The sequence below is a fragment of the Orbicella franksi genome, chromosome 3 (assembly GCF_964199315.1).
Source record: "Orbicella franksi chromosome 3, jaOrbFran1.1, whole genome shotgun sequence".
Lineage (NCBI taxonomy): Eukaryota > Metazoa > Cnidaria > Anthozoa > Scleractinia > Merulinidae > Orbicella > Orbicella franksi.
Genome location: NC_138147.1, coordinates 19,777,960 through 19,790,197, shown reverse-complemented (window position 1 = coordinate 19,790,197; position 12,238 = coordinate 19,777,960). Strand labels below are relative to the sequence as shown.

The 12,238-nt window shown below is 39.2% G+C and overlaps 3 protein-coding genes across 3 annotated transcripts; 2 read left to right on the top strand and 1 right to left on the bottom strand.

Annotated features, from left to right (window-relative positions):
* The first annotated feature begins 894 nt into the window (after positions 1–894).
* LOC145483107 (uncharacterized) lies at positions 895–1,979 on the top strand. The gene has a single exon (XM_081461713.1). The coding sequence runs from the start codon at positions 1,062–1,064 to the stop codon at positions 1,821–1,823; it is 762 nt and encodes a 253-aa protein (XP_081317839.1). The 5' UTR covers positions 895–1,061; the 3' UTR covers positions 1,824–1,979.
* Positions 1,980–5,127: 3,148 nt separating this feature from the next.
* LOC145483106 (uncharacterized) lies at positions 5,128–6,380 on the top strand. Its single transcript, XM_081461712.1, has one exon. It carries the CDS (start codon positions 5,179–5,181, stop codon positions 5,905–5,907), a length of 729 nt encoding a protein of 242 aa, XP_081317838.1. The 5' UTR covers positions 5,128–5,178; the 3' UTR covers positions 5,908–6,380.
* Positions 6,381–8,364: 1,984 nt separating this feature from the next.
* LOC145483105 (uncharacterized) lies at positions 8,365–9,404 on the bottom strand. The gene has a single exon (XM_081461711.1). The coding sequence runs from the start codon at positions 9,212–9,214 to the stop codon at positions 8,366–8,368; it is 849 nt and encodes a 282-aa protein (XP_081317837.1). The 5' UTR covers positions 9,215–9,404; the 3' UTR covers position 8,365.
* Positions 9,405–12,238: the final 2,834 nt, after the last annotated feature.

Here is a 12,238-nt window from a genome sequence, read left to right as displayed (position 1 = left end):
CGTGAATAGCATGAAGAGACAAAAAATACAGTAATTTACCGATCATTCTGATAAAAATCAGAAAAGAGGGACACCTTGAAGTAAGGCTAGTCCGTATTTTCATGACTAGTGTATATCAAAAGTGAACATCGTTCCAAGATATTTGTCTCCGCGAAAAGACCGGACCGAGTAACCAAGGCATTTGTAGTCCTTTTTGGACTGAGAAAGAAAACAACTTCTGTCATGGACTCAAAAGATTTCGCAAACAAGTAAGTAATTATTTTGTTTTGAGTCCGAATAATCACGCCCCTTTGTATTTGATAAACAATAACGTCAGCATCAGCACGTTAGGCAACAATAGGCAACAAATATGTGGGCGGATAAGTATCAGTTAACTCTTTCATTGACAAATACAACTGCCTTCTGAGGAGTGCCCCAGGTTTGCGTCACCGCAAACCTAGATTAAGAAATCCTGGCACAGAAATCACGAACAGTTATGTTGTCCAAGTGTCAAGCAAAGTTGGACTTACAGCTCGTTTTTATGTTGTTTGAGGACAATTATTCGTTTATAGACCACAGAAAGTGTCGTCCTCGGGGATTAAAACGAAATGAACTGAAGGAGAATGGAGTTAACTTCCTTTTAAAATAAGTAGGACAACTTGTTTGAGTTATGATAAACATTATATAAAGATATGCTAAATAAAAGACGAGGGTGATAATTGAAATGAATAGAAAATTTCCAATGAACATTCATCAGCCACCCATATATTGAAAACCATTACGTATGGAAAAAGTATTTAGTGAAATGAATGTCTTCGATTCATTTTTAATAGATGGTTGTTAATATGTTTGTCAAGAGATGTAAATGTATATTTACTGCCACCAGATGAAAGATCTCCGTGTAAGATCCAATATTTTAAAGGTTTTTGATTGTTTGGAGGTACAAAGCATCATTAATCAATTACGTAAAACATGCCTGTTTCAAGCCAATATCACAGCTTGTTCACTTGTGCCAAGCTCATTCACATTCCAGTGTGTTAGTTTTAAAATCAGAAGATTCTGTCACCTCCAGAGTTGAGCCAATGGAAAGCAGACTGTTCCCGCCTGTGAATATGGCCTCCTCGAGGTTTTATCTTCCAAGTTCACCTACTGTGCCAGTGTTCCCATGCTCGCCTCATTATGGTGGGTATGTCAGACCAGAGATGTTGTTCCCTCATCAAGGTAAAGATATTAGAGTATTGCCTGGTTATATGAGTCACTGTTACCACCCAGCCTTACAAGCCATTCCGTACCATGCCATAGATGAAGAAAAACCAACTCAGTCCTACATTGGTCTCATTGGCAAGGCAATTCTAAGCTCTCCACAACAGAAACTTGTGCTAGGCGACATCTACAGCTACATACTGACAAATTACCCTTACTTCAGGAATAAAGGACCAGGATGGCGGAATTCAGTACGCCACAACTTATCGTTGAATGATTGCTTTGTGAAAATGGGTCGTTCACCTAACGGCAAGGGACACTTCTGGGCAATCAACCCGATAAACTACGACGACTTCAGTCGGGGCGAGTACAAGAGAAAAAGAGCTCCGAGAAGAAATCAAAAGCGTTCCGAAACAGAAAGATGTGCAAAGAGACAAACTGCGACAAAATGGGATGAGATGGTGACGTCGAATGATGTTGGCAAGTGTACAGTACGTGAAATGCACTGTTACACCATGGACTGCAGTCCAAATGTAACTGAAAAAAGAGGTTTTCACATAGAAACTCTTTTGTCCAACTCAGGGAAAGAGGAGAACAGTGGAAGCCACGTCACCACGTCTGCATTTGCTGTTGTGTCTTAGGGATCGATCGTCAACTTCCGTAGAAAACAGCGTCAAAGTAGTTTAAAACCAGTCTTGATCTGGACTCCAGCGGTTTATAATTCAGAAGTTAACATTTCCATGTAGATGGTGCTGTACTAACAATATATATCGATAGATAAACACAAAATATGAAACACAGGGGTAGAATTGCTATGTTGAGCATCAGTTGTAGGTCAACAGGTGTAAAAAGGACTTTTTTTGAACTGATCTAAGTTAATAGCAAATAAAACAAGTTTTATGGCGTTGTTCAAAGAGGAATATAAGTGACTATGTAATATGCTTAATTCCAGAAAATAATTCGAGAAGTTAAACAGAAAGACTTAGGTAGATTAAATGTTTAATCGATTCTCCTTCTAGTTGAAACTGTAGAGCTAGCTCGCAGGTGAAGGACGTTCTGAAGAAAATAGCGCAGTAAGATATATAGGTCTGTGGGAATAGAACTCAAATACACAAGTAAAGATCTAACTTGCATTCAATTTCAGTGATTGTAGTTTTAAGAGAACGTAATCAAAATGTAGTGTTAACGACTTTCACCTCTCTTCCTCTCTCAGTATTCAATGCGAATTTACATCTCACTTGATGAGCTAAACCAAACAAATAAACCTGCGTTTAGATGTGACTTAATGCCAAATGTTTGCAAGGAGTTGAATCATAAAGGAACGAAGTGTTATCACTGGCCCGTGAATGCTGAAATGCCCCCAAATTGCCCCACAGGGTCCTCGGAGTCATCACAATGCCGATATAAGATTTTTTAATGTCATTCCTCTCCGCTTCCACAATAGAGAGGCTCGAGATCAATATGTTTGTTATTTGTACTTTTTCAAGTTGCCAATGTTGATGGCTGCCGCATTCTCAAAAGTGAAGTTAATGTAAAGCGCGAAAAACAACAAAGTGACTTATCAAGTACCCTGCGAACGCAGTCCCAGAACACAGTCCCAGAAACACTGTCCCAGCCGGGGAGGAGTACAAGTTGATCTTATAGATTGACTCTGCGAGCACAGTCCCAGCCGGGAGGGATTCCTAGTCGATAACATCAAGTACCCTGTGAGCACAGTCCTAGCCGGGAATCCTGGTCGATCTTATCAGTCGACTACCCTGCGAACACAGTCCCAGCAGGGAGTCCAAGTACCCTGCAAACACAGTCCCAGCCGTGATGGATTCCTAGTCGATCTTATCAAGTACTCTGCAAACAGAGTCCCAGCCTAGTCGATCTTTGCAGAAACATGTCTGCTTGCTTAGACGTTACAAGGAGAGAATGTTACAATTTATCGTTTTTCCAGGTTTTTATTCTACCAATGATGACAGTAAGGTTAAAAAGCTCCAACAAACGTTGCCTTCACAAGAAATATTACGATCCGCCTGTATGCAAAGTAAATAACCTGTTTTAGGGACTGCCTTTCGTTTAGTGCATAGGCTTTAAGGATAAAACAAATAATCGGGGAAGTAAATATGAACGAGCCAGTAACAGTTATTATCGGCCAGGCAAAGCTTGTGAGGTGTTCCGAGACATTTTCACACGTCTTCTATTCATTGCGGTGTAAATCCGAGTAACGAAGTCGGTGACAAAAATGTTTCTCAAACCGACAATTTCTCTACTTGTAACGGCAGAACGCGATATAGACGAAAACGAACTATAGTTTAGGCACCGACCAAGTTCGCTATAGTCGAGATGCAAAGCTCATTGGCGATTTTTTGATGAAATTAATGACTACACAAAGACGACACAGCATGCCATAGTAACCGTTTGGCCTAATAAAGAATCTTTACTTTAACAGCATAAAAACACGTGTTTTTTTATATATCTATAATGAAAACTGCCGACTTTTGAAACCAAGTCCACCGTGTTAGTTCACGACGTTAGCACTGATAATAAAATCATTTTGGAGATCAGTATAGATGCTTGAAAACATACCGGTGTATAAAGAGCTTTTAAATAGTAACACATTTCTGACTATCGTGAGAAATAATGCTGTTGATCTTTAACTTAAGATATACTCGACGCTTAATATCGTTATGTTATAAACATTGGTTCTCAAATAGCTTTTTGGGATATGTCGTGTGGCAAATGGGCATCAAGTGGAAAACACAAACAAAGCGTTAGCGTGTGAACTCAATATTGACTACTGGCAATACAATGTTAGCAAAGATGGAACAAATGTATATCGGCAAATGAAATATAAGCGGATATATAGAAAATAAAACTTTGTTTTTTCTTCTATCTTCAGTAAACATAAGTGGTAAAAGGTAAACCTGAATTGCTCTCCACATGCTGGAGTGTCCGCAACGCAAGTGCACAGTGGAGAGTAAAGTGTCTGGATATTGAAAAAACCGTTTTTATATTCAGGTACATGCAACCGCAATAGACAGAATTTCCATAAAAGTGTTTATAAGATATTAAATCAAAGATAAAAAGTACATTTTCAATGTTAAAATCGCCGTTTCTTTCTGCTTTGGTCACTGTTCGTCAGTGATTCTGGCACTTTTTTTTCGGTTTGCTTCCCTCATTCTCTGTCTTGAATGAAACGTACAAAGCAACTCTAAAAGTGACCAAACAGCTCAGTAATTGTTTTGTTTTGAGTTGGAATAATCACGCCCCTTCGTCAGACCCTACCATTAGTAAACAATAACGTTACCATTAGCACTTGAGACAAACAATGCTAAACAAACGCCTCGTCAACAGCAAAGTGAACGGTAATTTGAACTCGTTTGCTTGGTGCTTGTTGTAAGTTTGCGATAAAGCAGAGTTATCTGCCGCACAACTTGACGCAGAATGCAAATGAGATTTGTTGTGAAGATTGAAGTTTGGCTTTGATTTGTAAAAGGCACAGTCAATGGTGTCTCAAGGGATTGAAGTAAAATGAATTGAATATCCTTTTGAAGTAAAAGCTTCTTTAAAGCGTTGTCATTAGCACCTCCCAACAAACAACTTCGAAAGAAAAGCCAAACACAAGGCGTGGAGTGCTAATTACAAATAATAACCTTATAGTAATAAAAAAAAAGACTAAAAGTATAAATCACAATCGTGAATCTCTATTCAGTAATAAGCTACAGATTTGGTTTTAAAAAAATGTTTTCTAACCGATCAATAGCCTGAGAAATGAGAGAATGTTGATAATCTACATATACCTGTTAAATTAGTAATAAATATCAAGAACATTTGACAGTAAACTTGGAACCATTTCCGCTATAAGAAACAATAGCATAATTGATCAGTTACGCAAAACGTGCGTGTCTCAAACCAATATCACAGCTTGTTCAATTGTGCCAAGCTCATTCATTTTCCAGTGTGTTAGTTTTAAAATCAGAAGATTCTGTCACCTCCAGAGTTGAGCCAATGGAAAGTAGATTCCTGCCTGTGAATATGGCCTCCTCGAGGTTTTATCTTCCAAGTTCACCTACTGTGCCAGTGTTCCCATGCTCGCCTTATTATGGTGGATATGTCAGACCAGAGATGTCGTTCCCTCGTCAGGGTAAGGATATTAGAGTATTGCCTGGTTATATGAGTCACTGTTACCACCCAGCCTTACAAGCCATTCCGTACCATGCCATCGATGAAGAAAAACCAACTCAGTCCTACATTGGTCTCATTGGCAAGGCAATTCTAAGCTCTCCACAACAGAAACTTGTGCTAGGCGACATCTACAGCTACATACTGACAAATTACCCTTACTTCAGGAATAAAGGACCAGGATGGCGGAACTCAATACGCCACAACTTATCGTTGAATGATTGCTTTGTGAAAATGGGTCGTTCACCTAACGGCAAGGGACACTTCTGGGCAATCAACCCGATGAACTACGACGACTTCAGTCGGGGCGAATACAAGAGAAAGAGAGCTCCAAGAAGAAATCGAGAATTTTCTACAAACGCAAAAGGTTTTATGAAGACAAACGAACATGATAGCAAGTTTACAACACAGGACAAAATGAACCTTTACACCGCTGGCAATCATATTGGACTGGAAAAAAGAGGTTTCCACATAGAAAAACTTTTGTCTGACACTGGAAAGAAGTACCAAAGAAGTAAAACCAACAGGATGATAACAGAAGACAAACTATTATAGAATTATTTGTCTGCAAAACAAGAGCACTTTTACCAAGCTTTGGAGGTATTGTGTAGGTCTTCGTTGTTTGGAGACGCTGGGCAACGGAAACTATTGTTGTAAAGCAAAATACTCCCGGTAGGAATTGTGCTCATCCTCGGAGTAAGGAGAGCCAAGAAGACAGACGTTTACAAAATTATATAGGTTAGGAGCCGGTAGATAAATGCTGCCTATAATAAGTATTAGGATATTTCTAGTGAAAAGAGAAAGAGACAATAAAATGAGCATTCAATAAAAGCTTAATTTATCTCAGTGGCGCAGAAACCACCGGCTGTAAATTGTGTTCTGTTTCATCGAAAAGTTACCATCATTCAGTGTTAACGACGTTTCAGATGTAAATACTCTCTGAAGATGAGAATAGATAAAAAATTGATAAGCACTTGGATTTGACTAATACTAGGCGAGAATTTAAAGAATGCTGGCAGGTAAACAGGCCAACTCAAGGGTTCTATAAATCGTATGAAGTTTAGTGAAGTGTTTTTTGTTAATTTACCACTAGAAATTTGGCATTACATAACACCGCTTCTGCGATCACAAATGTAAAGTACCGTCAATATTCTTCTTTTTCCATCTTTATTTGCATCGTATAGTTTTGTAGTTAATCGTGAAGCTGAAAAAATAACCAGGAAAAAAAAAAAAAAAAACAGCACTGAATGAATTTGAACGGTAACGAGACGACAAGACCAATAATACTGATGTTGAGTCCACGTCCTCGGACCAATTCATACATCAGTTAATACCCTTTGGTGACGGCTTCTGTTATTAAAGTTGCGCCGTGGCGAAAAATTTTTAATTTTGGTTGCTTTATCGTTTTGTTAATTGGTTTAATTCTTTTCTATGTAACTAACGATAGTTTTGTTTGAGGTAAATCGTGGATTACTTCACAATTCTAAAATGATAAATAAGCGATGCACTGGAACCGTTTATATCGTACTGAGAACGTAAGAAACAAAAATGCTGGTTCAAGAAAACTCTGAATACAATATGTGCCACGGCGGATATACTGATCATATTGGTTTTATTCGAAAAAAACTGACTTTGTTTTTTCGACCACAATGTAAAAAGATTTGATTGGTAGATATAGTGCCTATTGCGGCTCATTTAGAATTGCCGCCCTCACTTCACCAAGCGTATGTATGTACTGAATTGGAATGCTGCGCTGTTTTTAAGATGATCTGGGTTACTCAGTCCATATAATCTGATTTAAGTATTTCTTGAGAATAAAATGTTTTGTTTATCCACGCTTTATGAGTTCAGGGAGCTAGTTTGGACGTCACGACACGACTAAAAAATGCCGAGCCCGTACAGACCGTATAACGCTTTAAATCTCAGCCTATCACCGACTTAATTCACTTTGGGTTAAACATTATGCTGCTCAAGGAAAAATACGTTGAAAGTAAACAGCAACAAGACGGGGATCCAAATTGAGTGCCGAGTGTTTAGAAGCTCTCGACCTCATATTTATAAACTTTACCTTTATGACATGGTAATTTTCAATAATTAGCTGATACATTCATTCTGTATAGGCACGCCTTAATTCAAACCTATGATCACTAACTTCTCGGCGTTTTTATTTCGAAGCATAGTCAGTTTCAACCAAAGTTAAAATAATCGATGATATCCTTTTACAACATTTGCGCGTTTTAATTCATATTGCTTTGTTCTTTCATTGAGTCAAAAGATGTGGGCGTAGAAGTAAATCACTTCTTGCCTAAAGAAAATGGAATTTTAATCCTGACTGGAATGTATAGAGTGATGCAGTGAGCCCAATTTTAATTTGAAGATCAGTGGAACCATTGATTTGCATGTGGGTGAATACAAACATTTTCTACAATGTTTAAAAGCTTCCTACTTCTAATTTTTGTTAATTAAAATTTAGGAAATGCAATCACAATAGCCAAGTTTGCTTATTTGTTTGCTTTATTGTTCTAGAAATTTCTATTTGCATGTTAATAGAACCGAGTGGAGGTGGCGGTCGTTAACGCCGAATTTTGATTACCTTTTTACTCAATACATTAAATTACTGAGATGAAACACAACTCACTCAATATGACAGTGATGATGTTTTTCCCTGCGCTTTTTACGCTTGTTAGCTGTATTTGTTTTCGCAATGCAACTCCCTTAGCTTCACTTAACAGTTACAGAGACATGTTCCATTCTGATAAGATACCATTTGACAGTCAGTGGACGAAAAATGTTAATGATGATGACTTCTTATCTGTGTTTATTCGATGTTTAATATGTACAAAGTTATTTATCTAAATTAATTATATCTTTAATAACCAAACATATTTTCTTTTCAATGAAAAACAGATGATGAATTATGGTGCAAAAACATTCAGCAAATATGTTACTTCTGTGAAGAACCACAGCTTGTCAACAGCTAACACCATAATGTTTATAACATGTAGCGCACAAACTACCTAATTGATGGTTGTCCATTTGTCTCTGACAAATGTCCATGTAAACTACTTTGACGCAGTTGTTGAGCAGTACACACCATTCCCGGGGACACAACAGTAAATGCCGACATGGTGTTGTGGGCTTCACTGCTATTTACCTCCTCCCATTTGTTGGACAAAAGTGTTTCGATGTGAAAACCTCTTTTTTCTGATCCACGTGGAATAGTGTTAGTGTTAAAGGGAATCTCATGCGTTGTAAACCTTTCGCTCGTCGTCAATTGGTCCTGTTTTCTTTCCCGATTTCTTCTCGGAGCTCTCTTTCTCTTGTACTCGCCCCGACTGAAGTCATCGTAGTTTATCGGGTTGATTGCCCAGAAGTGTCCCTTGCCGTTAGGTGAACGACCCATTTTCACAAAGCAATCATTCAACGATAAGTTGTGGCGTATTGAGTTCCGCCATCCTGGTCCTTTATTCCTGAAGTAAGGGTAACTTGTCAGTATGTAGCTGTAGATGTCGCCTAGCACAAGTTTCTGTTGTGGAGAGCTTAGAATTGCCTTGCCAATGAGACCAATGTAGGACTGAGTTGGTTTTTCTTCATCGATGGCATGGTACGGAATGGCTTGTAAAGCTGAGTGGTAACAGTGACTCGTATAACTAGGCAATACTGTAATATCTTTACCCTGATGAAGGAACGACATCTCTGGTCTGACATATCCACCATAATAAGGCGAACACGGGAACACTGGCACAGTAGGTGAACTTGGAAGATAAAACCTCGAGGAGGCCATATTCACAGGCGAGAATCTGCTATCCATTGGCTTAAACCTGGAGGTGATAGAATCCTCTGATTTTAAAACTGTCAACATCAACGCCGCTTGACGATTACCTGCAGCACGCTAGAGCACAAATGAATTTGGCACAAGTGAACAAGCTGTGATATTGGTTCAGAGCACGCGTGTTTTTGCGTAATTGACTAATAATGCAATGGTATGGAAGAAACAATCAAACGCCTCATTTTCGTTGGGTCTTAAAACGCAAGCATCACATTACTTAACTGGCAGCAAATGGAGGTTGTATTGTTTGGATCCAAGCGACTAAAATATGAGAGATTATTATCCCCCATCGTAAACCAAATTCTGGGATATTTCCATGTTCTCGTTATTACTATGAGCTAATTATTTGTAATTAGCACCCCATGGCTTGCGTTTGGCTTTTTCGTTTATTGGAAGGCGCTAATGACAACAAGTAGAAAACAGTATTGACTTCCGTTTAAAGGGTTTGTCCACATCACTAGGTTCAGTTCTCTTTTAAAAATTTGGACTCGAGGAAGCATAAGACATTCAAATTGGAATTATCGGGAAGAAATATTTTGAAAGAATTCGTCAGTGACTGTTGTGCCTGGCAGGTTGTATGATAAGCTATGTATCTTTAGATGCGTAATTTGCTCACTAAATTCATTATTAAAAATACCTCCTAGCTCTGCCACTCACGTTTGTATTGTGTGTGGTTCATTGATCATAGTGATTGACGTGCTATTTGGTTGGCATTGTTTGTCTGAAGTGCTAATGGTAACGTTATTGTTTACTAATGGAAGGGTCTGGCAAAGGGGCGTGGTAATTTGGCCTCCAAACAAAATGATTAGCTTGTTGTTTGGTAAAAATGATGTAAATTTCAGAACTGGTGCTTCACTGTCAGGATTTAATACTATGCACCAATGATTATGTGACTAACTAGAATAATGACACTGTTTGAAGGCCTTTTTCATTCAGTAAAACTGTTCAGTTTAAATTTTCAACTCTCAAGTAGCAAATGGAACAGCATTTTCTGCCTGACCAGTGCGTCGATACAGAAAACGTTTTCGAAATTTTTGAAAGAGAAGACGACGTCGTTATGTATACGTACGGTTTTGATAATATTTTTCCAAGAGTTTCCATTCCATTCAATTTGGTCTCGACACTTTTCGGTTGAAATGAATGGTTTGAACTAAATTCAATAATTTCGGACTTGTCGTAATTTTCCAAGGGAATCAGTACATACCATTCGCTTCCACGCCTAGATTTCCGGAATACGAACGTTTCATATTGATTTTCATAACGACACAACTGTGTAGAAAGCTGGTGAATTTGGCGACGCAGTTCTGTGTAAGCCAAAATAAAAACGCGAGGATAGTTAGCGAGAAATAACTTCCTCTGAAATGATCTTCGCATAAGCACTGTCTGTTCTTTTTGTCAAGTATTGTATTTTTAGGTGACGTAAATATCATTCTGTTACATTATTGTTCGAAACTAATCACGCCGTAAACTCTTCGAGTGGACTTATCAATCGTTAGCCTGCGAGCAGGCTCACGTTGGAGCACAAGCGCGCGCGGCGTAACCGCGAGCGCGAAATCGAGCGGCGAAGCCGCGAGACGAGGAAGTGAAACTTTCTTGGCACCTCTTCACCAGACTCCTAACCGCTGGATTGCTTTGCTCTTTGCCGCTCGCGCGCGACTCAAGTGAGCCTGCACGCAGGCTGATCAATCGTTACAATGCACTACTAAAGTTTCCTTTGTCGTCATTGGCCAAAACTCGTCACATGTTACATCCTTGTGAAGGTGAATTAATCAACATGACACGAGCGTGGGAAAAAGAAAAATTCTGCTTCCCCGACAGGAATCGAACCTATGGCCTTCCGAACACCGGGCGGGCGCTCTATCCACTGATCTAATAGAATTCATTTAACTGAGTTCATATATGACGGGTGTCCTTCACATTTCAGTACCGAGCTTAAAATTCACCATCTTTATTAACTTATCATGTTACATCCTTATTGCGCGGGCACTATTTATCTAGAATGGCATATTCATTTATCAACGTCGATAATTATTTTTTAAAAATAATATCATGTTGTTGGATACATTTGTATTTGCTTCCACGATCTCTCTCCTCCGCAAAGGTTTCTAGGTCGAGGAGGAGGTAGCCTCGATTCGAACCGCTAGCTTACACAGTGAAGGCACTCAGCACGAAAGAGCTACGGAGGTCTCTGTCAGGTTTTTGTCGATGGTGCTCGTAAAACTGGCATATTATGCTCCTAGCACTGCTCAAAATGTTTGGAGATTATTCCCGAATTATGCTTGTTTCTCTAAATTATGCTCCTCGCGTCAAAATTATGCGACTTGGCGAATAAGGCAAAACAAGGAGTAACCTCGTTTGGAACCGCCGTTTTCTGCATTTCTAAGCATCCTGGATTGATTTTGTATTAATTTCCCTTATTTCTTAACCTTTTAAGAAATTAGTGAAATCCAAGATGGCCGATCCAAGATGGCGTGTTAAATGACGTTATTTGACGTCATATGACGTCATAATTAAGAAAAATGGTATCATTTTGTAGAGCAAGCTTAGGGCTATCTAATTTATGCAAATTTATTTCTTTGTGCCTGACACAAGAAAATTGCAAGCTGCTGAACTATCTGAACTTGAAAAATGCCCAGATCGACGACGAGGACGCCATCTGAGATCTTAGAGCTCAATCAGCTCACTACCGAGCCGTGCGCGGGGCCCAAGACCATGAAACATTACACCGACCCCGGAGGACCAGGAGACAACAGTAACTGAAGTTTTAGAATCAGAACAAGTAAAAAGAAGTATATTCCAAACGAAATTACGTGAAGGTCAGAAAAGCCAGAGTATGCTAGCAGTGCTAAATTTACATAAAAGCAGGAGCCATAATCGGGGACGGAGACCGTAAGCGCGCGCCATTTCCAGTATCAGGGCGCTTATACGTAACCGGCCTTTTTCCGCCCTTCTAGTATTGGGGCTGTCTATGATATGGGACAATTTTTCTAGTTTTACAACAAGTTGCGCCATCCCGTGCGGCACACGCGCGTACATGCTGCGAGGATTTTTGCGGAT